Genomic DNA, 12,860 nt, shown 5'->3' with positions numbered 1-12,860 from the left:
TGTCTCCTTCATTACATCTGTTTTGTCTTCCGTGGTCTCTGAACCCAAATCGGAGACAAACTATGTTAATCTTCCCACTCCTCAGGTCAGTCTTAGGCCTCGGTGTCCCCCCTGGAGAGGTGGTGTGAGGGGGAGGTGGCCGTGATTCCTGAGTGTATGGCTATAGGGTGCTAATACTTCTGTTGTGGGTCCTTCAGTGAAAATTCCCAAACGCATGCATGGAAATAAACATTCACGGCCAGACCTGGGTTGGAATAATGTCGTATGGGTGTCCACTCATAACAGCAACTGGAAGTGTGTGTCCAGGGCACTAGAAGGCTGGGTCCATATCTTGTTGCGGACATTTTCAGTCCTTTGGCCTTGCGGCTGGAGCTAACCCCTGGGACGTATAACCCATAACGTCGTGCACAGGTCAGTTCTTAGGTGATGTGTGTTGTCTCCGGAGCCTGCATGCATTACTGATAACTATGAGCCTGTTCACATGGGAGGTGTACAGCAGTCTCGGTTGGGCCTCATCTTGAGAGTCTGGAAGCCTCTCGTTAAAGGGGGTTGTACTGTCACGTCTCTCTCTCTGCTATAGGAGATTTGTGACAGGTTTTGGGTTTGAGTCTCATTTTCCCTTGTGAGACTCTGCTATTTAAACTTATTTTCCTTGCCTTTGGCAGTTGTATGGCTAATTGCAATATTCCTTGACAGCAAGCAGGCCAATTACCATCCCAGCTGTTTTTGGTTTGGGACCACTCTCAGTCCCTTTATATATCCTCTGAGACCAGCAGAGGGTGCCGGTTATTCTCTTGATTCATTAGGATTCTGGTCTTTGAGGAAGAAGGAGCTGCTGTTACCCTCTGCCATAGTGGCTGTGGTAGCTGCAGTCTTAGGGGTACTTTGCACGTTGCGACATCGCTACTGCAATCTCGTCGGGGTCAAATCGAAAGTGTTGCACATCCGGTGCCAGTAACGACGTCGCAACGTGTAAAGCCTAGATGCACCGATAAACGATCGCAAAAGCGTCGAAAATCGGTGATCTGTGTAGTGTCGGTCATTTCCATAATTTTGCTGCAGCGACAGGTACGACGTTCCTCGTTCCTGCGGCAGCACACATCGCTGTGTATGAAGCCGCAGGAGCGAGGAACATCTTACCTGCGTCCCGCCTGCAATGAGGAAGGAAGGAGGTGGGTGGGATGTTTACGTCCCGCTCATCTCCGCCCCTCCGCTTCTATTGGCCGCCTGCCATGTGACGTCGCTGTGACGCCGCACGACCCGCCCCCTTAGGAAGGAGGCAGGTTGCCGGCCAGAGCGACGTAGCAGGGCAGGTAAGTGCGTGTGAAACTGCCGTAGCGATAATGTTCGCTACGGCAGCTATCACAAGAGATCGCATCTGCGACGGGAGCGGGTACTATCGCGCTCGGCATCGCTACAATCAGCTAAGCGTGCAAAGTACCCCTTAGTTCTGACTGCAGCATTTTGTTGTTGTTTATCCCCGTCTGTCTTCCTTTTCTGGCGTGTTGTTTCAGTGCAGTGGTGGGGCTAGCGTTTTTCACCTGCCCATTTACTAGCCAGGACTATTGTAGGGTCATATCAGGGCTTTATGTTTTGGCTCTGTGACAGGTGAGGAACCTGTATAGGGACTGGCTAGGAGTGCAGGGTACAGTGGCAGGTAAGTGGAGTTGATGTCCATCTTCCCTCTCACTAACGCTAGGGCCCACCATTGTTAAAGTGTCTCTGGTGTACCCTATGTCTTGTCATAGTGTTTTCCCCCTGTTAAGTTGTGTTTGGCCTTGCGACGGACTCTCCCCTAGTCTGTGCGTGACAGTTATCTCTTCTCAGATAGCTATCATTCTGTGTTTTCTTTGGTGTTATACAGGACTGCCGGCACCATCTACTACATTTTTAGAAAGGATAATATGCCTTTAATTTTTTGTTATTATTACTTTATGGGTGAGGAATTGGGGTGTAAATGAGTGCAGTGAAAAGGGGAATGGGCAGCAAAAAATGTGGGGTTTCCCACACTTAAACAGGGAACATGTTATTAAAAGTTGAATCCCACCCCAGTGTATATAATTCTTCCCATGTTATTGTGGGACAGGACAAACTGTTCACTTACTGCTCTCTGTTAGGAGGTTTTCTTAGTTGTTCAGCCATAAGTTTAGCTGAAAAATTGTAGAAATTCAACATGTTCTGAAAGAAGGAATCTTCGGACACCTCAAACTAAATGAAAGACAATATTTATTTGCATAAAAGGGAAACAGACACCACATTCTATCTACAAATTAAAAAGTGTGCATCAAGATATATGCAAACATTGAGTATAGGAACTTTCCCAGACTATACTCATAAAACTGAGCTACTTAGTGCACAAATTGACCAATTTGTGTATGCCCAAAGTCGCGACAAGGCATATCTTTCATTGATGGAATCCTAACCTTTTCTATCACATAGTATAATGCTCCTGGACCAAAAGTCTATAAATTAAAAGGGCAGGTAGGATCCCGCACTAATTAAAAAAAGAGCTTGATGGGAGGAATGCTCAGCTAAATATGGATACAGTTAGTACCTCTAGTTGTATGCTATAAAGAAACAAAAACTGTCCAGCACCACAGAATGAAGCAAGTGTGAACAAGTGCCAGCTGTTGTTACTGCTGTAAATACAATAAAAAAATGCAGTAGCACACTGTGTGTGCCAAAATATACTGTATGCAAACATTGAATACAGTGACAAGCAAAAGGGTAACCATGTTTTGAACTTTTGACTTTCAGGATCCATACCTCACTATCTCCTCTTTGAACATGATAATACCATCATTTTATAGACAATTATCTAGGCTATGTCATACATAAATTTGACTTGCAACTATTTAGCATATGATTAGTTATGCAGAATCTAGTCATGTCACTCTATTGCTTCTGTTTTGCTCCTGATGGTGGAAAAATCTTTTTCTTCCTGTACACTATAATTTACAACCTGTTCTCACATCTCCTATTAGTGCAGTGTGGTATAAGGTTGATACACAAGTGATAGTCACTGGATCAAATCAAGGACCATCCATGAAGAAGATTTCCCAAGAAAAGAGAAATGGCAACATGGAGCTCATTCATAGAAGTCTCTGCCAAGAAAATTACCAAACTGCATCATGTCAGTGCCATGACAGTTTGAAGAATAAGAAATTAAGTCCGTCCACCCATTCAAAAGCCAAGAGGTGAAGGTCTATCAGTTCTGGCACGACAAACACAGCAGTGAAGTGACTCTTATGCTTCATAATAGTGAGATCACAGACGCGCATGCAAGCACTGTGCGACACATGTTACACAAGTCTGAAATGGTGGCCTGAAAAAAGGTGAAGAAGCCTCAACTTCAATATCATCATAAGAAGCATTGGTTCAAGTTTGCAAAAAAAAGTACATAAATTGGACAGTTTAAGATTGAAAACTGGTGATTTGAAGCAATGAGATAAAAGTTAATAGACTAGGCTTTGATGAGAGAAGAAAGGTTCAGAAGAAACAAGGGAAAAAAGGCTAACGGATCGAGAAATTGAAGGAACTATCATGTTCAGAGGAGGAAGCCTGATAATATGGGGTTATTTCATAGCCAAAGATACTTGACCAGGATTGATGGTGATCTCAATGCTGAGTTACATGTGAATATTGTACAAAATGAGTTACATCATATACTCAACTATTATGGTTATGAAAAGGATGACATCGTGTTTCAGCAGGACAACGACCCAAACTATATGTCGAAATTGGTGAAAAAATAGTTCAACGACAATGAAGTAGAGTTGCTGGATTGTCCCTCACAGTCTCCAGACCTCAACCCAATCAAAACTTATTGGCAGAGTTTAACCCCTTCAGCCCCCGGGCACTTTCCGTTTTTGCGTTTTTGTTTTTTGCTCCCCTTCTTCCGAGAGGCGTAACTTTTTTATTTTTCCATCAATCTTGCCATATGAGGGCTTGTTTTTTGCGGGACGAGTTGTACTTTTAAATGAAACCATAAGTTTTACCATATAGTGTACTGGAAAACGGCAAAAAAATTCCAAGTGCGGAAAAATTGCAAAAAAAGTGGGATTGTACAATAGTTTTTGGGATATTTTATTCACCGTGTTCACTATATGGTAAAACTGATGTGTGGGTATGATGCCTCAGGTCGGTGCGAGTTTATAGACACCAAACATGTATAGGTTTACTTGTATCTAAGAGGTTAAAAAAAATTCACAAGCTTGTCCGAAAAACGTGGCGCACGTTTTGCGCCATTTTCCAAAACCCGTAGCGTTCTCATTTTTCAGGATCTGAGGCTCAGTGATGGCTTATTTTTTGCGTCTTGACCTGACGTTCTTAACGGTACCATTTTTGCGCAGATGCTACGTTTTGATCGCCTGTTATTCCATTTTGCGCAAAATTTGCGGCGACCAAAAAACGTAATTTTGGCGTTTGGAATTTTTTTGCCGCTACGCCGTTTACTGATCAGATTCATTGATTTTATATTTTGATAGATCGGGCATTTCTGAACGCGGCGATACCAAATATGTGTGTATTTTTTATTTTTTTAACCCTTTAATTTTCAATGGGGTGAAAGGGGGGTGATTTGAACTTTTAGGTTTTTTTATTTTTTTTTAATTTTGTAAAACTTTTTTTTTTACTTTTTTTTTTATTTTACTAGTCCCCCTAGGGGGCTATTGCGATCAGCAATCCGATCGCTTTGCACAATCTGCAGATCTCAGCTACAGAGCTGAGAACTGCAGATTTGCTGCTTCACTTTCAATGCCGGCTGTATTCCGGCATTGAGAGGAAGTGACTCATGTTAGCCACAGGCGTCATCACATGACCCTGTGCTACCATGGCAACCGCCGAAAGTCACGTGATCATGTCACGTGACTTCCGGCGGGGGCGGGGTAAGTCACTGTAATGGCGGCGCCCATATACATATCGCTGCCAAGACTTTGGCAGCGAAATGTAAGGGGTTAATGGCCGCGGGTGGAAGCGATTCCACCCGCGGCTAGCAGGCACACATATCAGCTGTTGATAACAGCTGATATGTGCACGTCTCGCCGCCGCCCGCCGGCGGCAGGGGGCGGGGCTTACCGGGACACGATCCATGACGTATCTAGTACGTCATGGGTCGTTAAGGGGTTAAGAAAAAGCTGTATATATACCCAAGTGAGTCGACCATTTTGCAGCAACATTGGGAAAGTGTAGAAGAGACCTGGAATCAGATTTCAGTTCAGACATACTTGAATCTGATCAACAGCATGCCCAGAAGGATGCTGGCAGTGTTGAAAGCCAAAGGTGGATTTAAAAAATACTAACAAAATAATACAAACTAAAATTTTGATTTTATAGGAGAAAAGCAGTAGCAATGCAGTGACATGACAAGAATCTGTATAACTAATAATCATGGGCTAAATAGTTGAAAATCAAATATATGTATGAGATAGCCAAGATGATGGTCTATAAAATGAAGGTAGTTGTTACGGTTGCTGAGAGCACTGGAGACTATGTCCAGATTTCTTGCTACTGCACATGTGCGAGCGCTGGAGACTAAGTCCAGATTTCTTGCTACTGCACATGTGCGAGCGCTGGAGACTAAGTCCAGATTTCTTGCTACTGCACATGTGCGAGCGCCGGAGACTAAGTCTTATCTTGGAGCCATTGCACATGTGCGGGTGACATCATCGCTGACACGAGGTCACATGTCTCTGACACCTTCTATGCCGATTGGTCGCTGGTCATGTGCTTGTGACGCCTTGCTCGGTGATAGGCCAGCATGACGTCACTCCTGTCGTTCTGGCAGCGGATTGGCTCTGGTGTCCTCCATCTTGGATGAGGCACAGAGTCTATATAAGACCCTGACACACGCCGCATGGCGCTTAGTCCTCTTGGTTCATGCATAAGAGTAGACGCTCTGTGCACGTTCCTCTAGGCATTCCTCTGTCTATGCTAGGTGAGCGCTACCGGCAGGGTAGCGTTCTTATACCTTACAGCTTCGGCTGCTGTCCGTATCCTTACCTCTTAGGGGAGCGGACATAGGCAGGTGCCTGAGGCACATGGTCTGGCTGGGCCTTGTGATTCAACTCGTAGGTGGACGTTGCCGCTAGGGTAACGTTCCTTATACTGCGTCTGGCAGTTGTTCGTATCCTCGCACACTAGGGGAGCGAACAGAGGTAGGAGCTTTGTGCGGCTTACGCTGCTGTTCGTCTCTTTTGCACCACTAGAAGAGCGGACCTAGGCAGGTGCCATATCTAGTGGTTCGTGTCCTCGTACACTAGTGGAGCGAACGCAGGTAGGAGCTTTGTGCGGCTTACGCTGCTGTTCGTCTCTTTTGCACCACTAGAAGAGCGGACCTAGGTAGGTGCCATTTCGCACACATTGCCTTTGTCTCTGCGATTATTAACAGAGATCATTCCACACACCCTCCAAGTAAGGGAGGAATTGCTTTACTTACTTATTATATCCTTCTGTGAGTTAACAGAGGTATTGCACTCTGCCATAGTCTGCAGCAAAGTCTTTGCACGGTGGACCCTGACTGTCTGATACTCCTTTAGGTTATTATCAGACAGCCCCCCATAACAGTAGTCTTACATTCAAAGCTGTAGTGGATGGTGAGATATGGAGCCTGAAAGTCAAAACTTAAAACATTGTTACCCTTTTGCTTGTCACTGTATATGAAATATAAACTAAAACTGTCATATACTGTGGAATATTCTATTAAAATGAAGCTATCGAGCTTTAACTAGCTAGTTTTGTCATTTACAACACTGTAATATCTCTATTATTCCATTTTACTATTTCTTAATTGCAAATTACAGATGTCATGAAAAGACTACAAAGAGCACAAGGCTGATAGATACTTATTTGCACAGGTGACATAAATTGAAATTGAAAATATCTGAAATAATACATTAAATAAATAAAAGAGCAGAGAAATATATTCCTATTTTTAGATATTAAAAACTAAATTAAATATCTAAATTGGGGCTGCATTTAAAAATGTACATGTAATGAAAGAATAAAATACAATCAAAAGTTAAAGGAACACTGAACATAGAAAATATCCCCCCAACAAAAAAAAAATTGAATCCTAGCAATTTTTACCTTAATCCCCTTGTATTATTCGATCCTAATCTGTTTCATAATACAAATGCAACTGAAAAATATATATATAGAAAAGTTCCCAGATTGTCCCTCCCCTCCTCCTCCGCTCTATAGTGTGTCTTTTGGTGAGACTGTAGTAGATGTCCCCCCCCCCCCCCATTGCTAGAGGAGTCGTGCCAGTGTATAAGCAGGGGCATAACTACAATATTGCAGGGATTGCAATTGAAACTAGGCCCTGGAGCCTTCAAAAGTCACCTTGGCCTATATGAAAAAAACAATACTATCAAAGACTTGCAAACATTGGGTGTCCTGTTGGAGCTTTTACATTGTGGCTCATGAGCTTCAAGTTATGCCAGTGTACAAGGATTAATAAACTCTGTCCTTTGGCATTTCCATTGAACTAGAACCATTCCCCAGCCGCTGAAAATCCATATAGATAACCCTTCTGAGGAGCAGGAAAATTATCTATGAAGAAGACAAGGCTGTGGAGCAGGAGGGATTATTTATCTAGGAAATTATCTAGGAAAGTTAATTGTGGATTCTGTCAATGTCATGAATCTTTCACCTGCCATCCTTACTTGTTTCTGGTCCTCTAGTAGATCTCATTACAAAAAGTAGGTTCCTTTGCTGAAACCATTGCTGCTTTTAACAATATTTTCACATGTCTCTTAATTATCTAATTGTCTCTTACCCCGTCATACACTTCATCCAATTCTTTTATATCCAGGATAAAATCAGGAAATCCTATCATGTCATAAATAGCATCTGCCTGAAAAAAAAAAAGAATCATAAGCTTCACCGATGCTCTCAGCCCCATTTTTTAAAGTACTAGTTTGATCCGAATTTTTCGCAAAAATAACTTTTACCTATTATAGTCCTTGTCGATTAGTCCGTGTATTTTTGTGATCTGAGTGGTCCAAAAAAAACCCATGTAGTCCAACTCACAGATCAAACTAACCAGCACAAGTTTCTCTGTCTGTGAAAAGAATCGGAGAGCACTCGGATGCCACCCATGTGCTGGGCAGATTTCATTTTAGTTTGACACGGGAAGCTTGAGAAACCTACTCTACGCAAAGTAACTGATCAACTTCTTGTAGTAAGAACAGATGCACCGACAAATACTGAGCCAAAACACTGATGAAAATTGGAATTAAGGGCCATTTACACGCTGCGACATCGCTAACGATATATCGTCGGGGTCACGGTGTTTGTGATGCACATCCGGCGCCGTTAGCAACATCGCAGCGTGTAACAGGCAGGAGCGACCTTAAACGATCGCAAAAGAGGCAAAAATCGTTCGTCTGAGAGAGGTTGTTTATTTATGAAAAATAGTTGTCTGGTCAGTAGGGATGTTGTTCGTCGTTCCTGCGGCATCACACATCGCTATGTGTGACACCGCAGGAGCGACGAACATCTCCTTACCTCCGTCCACCTGCAATGAGGAAGAAAGGAGGTGGGCGGCATGTTCCAGCCGCTCATCTCCGCCCCTCCTCTGCTATTGGACGGCTGCCGTGTGACGCCGCACGAACCGCCCCCTTAGAAAGGAGGTGGTTCGTCGGCAACAGCGACGTCGCAGGGAAGGCAAGTCCATGTGATGGATGTTAGCTATGTTGTGCGCCACGGGCAGCGATTTGCCCGTGATGCACAACTGACGGGGGCAGGTACTCTGACTAGCGATATCGATGGCGATATCACAGCTTGTAAAGTGCCCTTTAGTCTGGGTTTTTTTTATGTGTAATTAAGAGAAAAATCACTGCTGCATGAATGAGCCCTAACCTGTCTCATAAGCTTGACGCTATGGGCATGATTATACGGGTTGATAGAGAATTTTTGCTCTGATTTTTAGAAATTCTATAATAAGGACTAGTAATGAGATTATAGCGGTTGCATCTTCTATCAGAAGTGACACAGGGATTTTCGATTTACTCCAGCAACTAGCTTTGTTCAGGTTGATATTTCATGTGTTCCCAATCCCTATCCACATCAACATTGACAAATTAACACATACTTGTCATTATTCATTTAGAAAATGGTCATCCTCACAATGACCATTATTAATTAGTCATGACTGTTTGTGTGAATTGTCCCTTAAAAGAAACTTGTCATATTGAAAATGCTATCCTACCTACAGGCAGGTAGTCATAGAGCAGATGGAACTGATCAGATTGATGTACATTTTTGGGGGGGAAGTTTCAGCAAAACTTGCATCTCATTCATTGAAATCTTGGTATTTGAAGGCATTAGTCCAATGGGAGGTCCTACAGAGTGATTGACAGCTATCTCTGTGCCCAGTCACAGACAGCATGGTGGTTAGCTCTGTTGCTTTCAGCAATTGTGGTCCTGGGTTCAATTCCCACCATGGAAAACATCTGCAAGACGTTTGTATGTTCTCCCCATGTTTGTGGGAGTTTCCTCCGGGTACTCTGGTTCCTCCCACACTCCAAAGACATACTGATAGAGAATTTAGATTGTGAGCCCCAATGGGAATATGATGGCAGTATATAATCAAAGCAAAAAAAAAAAAAAATAATACAAAGAAATCTGTCACTCACTAGAAGGACTGTCCATTACACACATACAGGTGCATCTCAATAAATTAGAATATCATCAAAAAGTTAATTTCTGTAATTCAATACAAAAAGGGAAACACATATATAGAGTCATTAAAAGCAGAGTGATCGATTGCAAGTGTTTATTTCTGTTAATGTTGATGATTATGGCTTACAGCCAATGAAAACCCAACAGTCATTATCTCAGAAAATTAAAATTATATAAGACCAACTGAAAAAATTATTTTCAGCTCAGAAATGTTGGCCTACTGAAAAGTATGTACAGTAAATGCACTCAATTCTTGGTCGGAGCTCCTTTTGCATGAATTATTGCATCAATGTGGCGTGGCATGGAGGCAATCAGCCTGTGGCACTGATAAGGTGTTATGGAAGCCCCGGTTGCTTTGATAGCAGCCTTCAGCTCATCTGTATTGTTGGTTCTGGTGTTTCTCATCTTCCTTTTGACAGTACCCCATAGATTCTCTATGGGGTTTAGGTCAGGTTAGGTGAGTTTGCTGGCCAATCAAGCACAGGGATACTGTGGTTATTAAACCAGGTATTGGTACTTCTGGCAGTGTAGACAGGTGCCAAGTCTTGCTGGAAAATGAAATTTCCATCTCCAAAAAGCTTGTCAGCAGAAGGAAGCATGAAGTGCTCTAAAATTTCCTGGTAGACGGCTGCACTGACTTTGGTCTTGATAAAACACAGTGGACCTACACCAGCAGATGACATGGCTCCCCAAACAATCACTGATTGTGGAAACTTCACACTAGACCTCAACCAGATTGGATTGTGTGTCTCTCCACTCTCTCTCCAGACTCTGGGACCTTGATTTCCAAATGAAATGCGAATTTACTTTCATCTGAAAACAACACCTGGGACCACTGAGCAACAGTCTAGTTCTTTTTCTTCTTGACACAGGTAAGACACTTCTGGCGTTGTCTACTGGTCATGAGTGGCTTGTCACAAGGAACGCGACAGTTGTAGCCCATGTCGCGGATACATCTGTGTGTGGTGGCTCTTGACGCACAGACTCCAGCAGTAGTCCACTCCTTGTGAATCTCCCCCAAATTTTTGAATGACCTTTTCTTAACAATTCTATGAAGGCTGTGGTTATCCCAGTTGCTTATGCACTTTTTTCTGCCACACTTTTTCCTTCCACTCAACTTTACATTAATATGCTTGGATACAGAACTCTGTGAACAGCCAGCTTCTTTAGTAATGACCTTTTGTGGCTTACCCTCTTTGTGGAGTGTGTCAATGACTGCCTTCTGGACATCTGTCAAGTCAGCAGTCTTTTCGATGATTGTGTAGCCTACTGAACCAGACTAAGTGACCATTTTTATTGCTTAGGAAGCCTTTGCAGGTGTGTTGTGGTAAATATTCTAATTTTCTGAGATAATGACTTTTGGGTTTTCATTTACTCTAAGCTATAATCATCAACATTAACAGAAATAAACACTTGAAATAGATCACTGTTTTTAATGATTCTACATTACATAATATATTTGTTTTCCTTTTTGTATTCAATTACTGAAATAAATGAACTTTTTGATGATATTCTAAATTATTGAGCTGCACCATACAAACTCTGGAAATTTCAATGAATAAAACTAGTTTTACTAAATCTTTTCTAACAAACCTATATGTCTTTCTGCTCAGCTACTTCCCTGTATCGTGATGTCCACAGATCGGACTGCAGTGCCAGGTTCCTTTTAAACAGTTGAAATTTACAGCAAATGCCATATTTTCAAAAGTTTTGAAAAAAAAATTTCCACAATGTGGTTGTGGTCCTGAAGGAGTGGGCATGGACTGGTTTTTTTTTTATATAAGAAGCAAACAAACAAAAAAAACACATAATGGTGCAAATTATAGTGCAAATCTACATCTGCTCACATCAGGCAAATAAATAGTTTAGTGTCTTTCAGACCAAATGGGCAAAACTTATTAAAAGACATGTAGCTATTAATCTGTGATAAAATGTCCTTAACATTTTTTCCATTCACAAAATCTCAGTTTTCCAACATCTCTGTAGCAATGTTTGGCAATATACTGTGCAGGCAAGAAATTAGGAGTATATGACAATATTAGGTATACAGCCTGTAATAAATTCACAGAAAAATTATATACGCTTAAAAATATTTTATTTTATTAGATATGCTTTAACACTAGAACTACTGGACTTGTGGCACCTACTAGAACTACATAATGCGAAGTAGTAGTTCTAGTGTTAAAAGTACCTACATAAAAAAACATTCCTTAAAATACAATAGCAAAAATACTCAAGACAACCAACCCCTAGTGAGGAAATCCAAATATATGGTGCTAAAACACACTGGAATATATATATATATATATATATATATATATATATATATATATATATATATTTGTAGCGGGGTGGGGGTCCCCCAGGACGACAATGAGGCAGTGACCCAAAACAGTCTGATCCAAACAGTTTTATTGTCCTTGCTGTACAGGAAAAGTCATCCGGAACACAGCCGGGTTACTCACAGTCCATACGGTTCCCCGACACACAGGCACTGCTTGCCGTAGGAGACGGTCTTACTATACTCCGTTTGGCTATTCCCGGGGGTCCACAGACCTGTGTTATAGTTCCACACAGGCCTGAACTCTCTTCAGTTTCCTGCTCTGCAGCTTACACCACAGGCTCTGCCACACCCAGGCCTTTACAAAGAGCTTTTAAATGAGAACTGTGGACATGAGCCACCTGCATAACCCGGCCTGGAGGTTACTGGACTGACCACTGTGTAGGGCTCTAATATGTTTCTATACGCATTCTGGGAGATACGTACCGTCCGTCACATATCAATGGCCCCGCTATCTCACATACCCCCCCCCCCTCCGTTCAAACCCGAGGGGATGAACGGACGCACCCAAACAGGCCGCCCGAGACAGGGCATCGGCATTGCCCTGGGAGGAACCGGCCCGATGTTCTACCGTAAAACTGAAATTCTGAAGGGACAGGAACCAGCGGGTGACCCAGGCATTCCGTTCCTTTGCATTTCTCATCCAGACGAGGGGCGCGTGGTCCGTTACCAACCGAAACTGTCGCCCGAGCAAATAATAGCGCAGGGACTCCAAGGCCCATTTAATAGCCAAGCACTCCTTCTCCACTACGCTATAATTCTTTTCTGCCGGGGTAAGTTTCCGGCTCAAATAGGTAACCGGATGCTCAGTTCCGTTCACCTCTTGCGAGAGTAC

At 42.7% G+C, this 12,860-nt stretch overlaps 1 protein-coding gene across 2 annotated transcripts in view; it reads right to left on the bottom strand.

Moving 5' to 3' along the window:
* Window positions 1-12,860, bottom strand: part of ECE2 (endothelin converting enzyme 2) — a 145,970-nt gene that overhangs the window by 48,625 nt on the left and 84,485 nt on the right. For both annotated transcript variants that reach the window (XM_075340345.1, XM_075340343.1), the window contains 2 exons: window positions 7,778-7,855; window positions 2,105-2,208 (listed from right to left, as the gene is read on the bottom strand). In XM_075340345.1, coding sequence (XP_075196460.1) covers window positions 2,105-2,208; window positions 7,778-7,855 — 182 coding nt within the window. The remainder of the gene's footprint in view (window positions 1-2,104; window positions 2,209-7,777; window positions 7,856-12,860) is intronic.

Source organism: Anomaloglossus baeobatrachus, chromosome 3, assembly GCF_048569485.1.
Source record: "Anomaloglossus baeobatrachus isolate aAnoBae1 chromosome 3, aAnoBae1.hap1, whole genome shotgun sequence".
Classification (NCBI taxonomy): Eukaryota; Metazoa; Chordata; class Amphibia; order Anura; family Aromobatidae; genus Anomaloglossus; species Anomaloglossus baeobatrachus.
The sequence above is the reverse complement of the archived record's forward strand: the minus strand, read 5'-3'. Positions and strand labels throughout refer to the sequence as shown.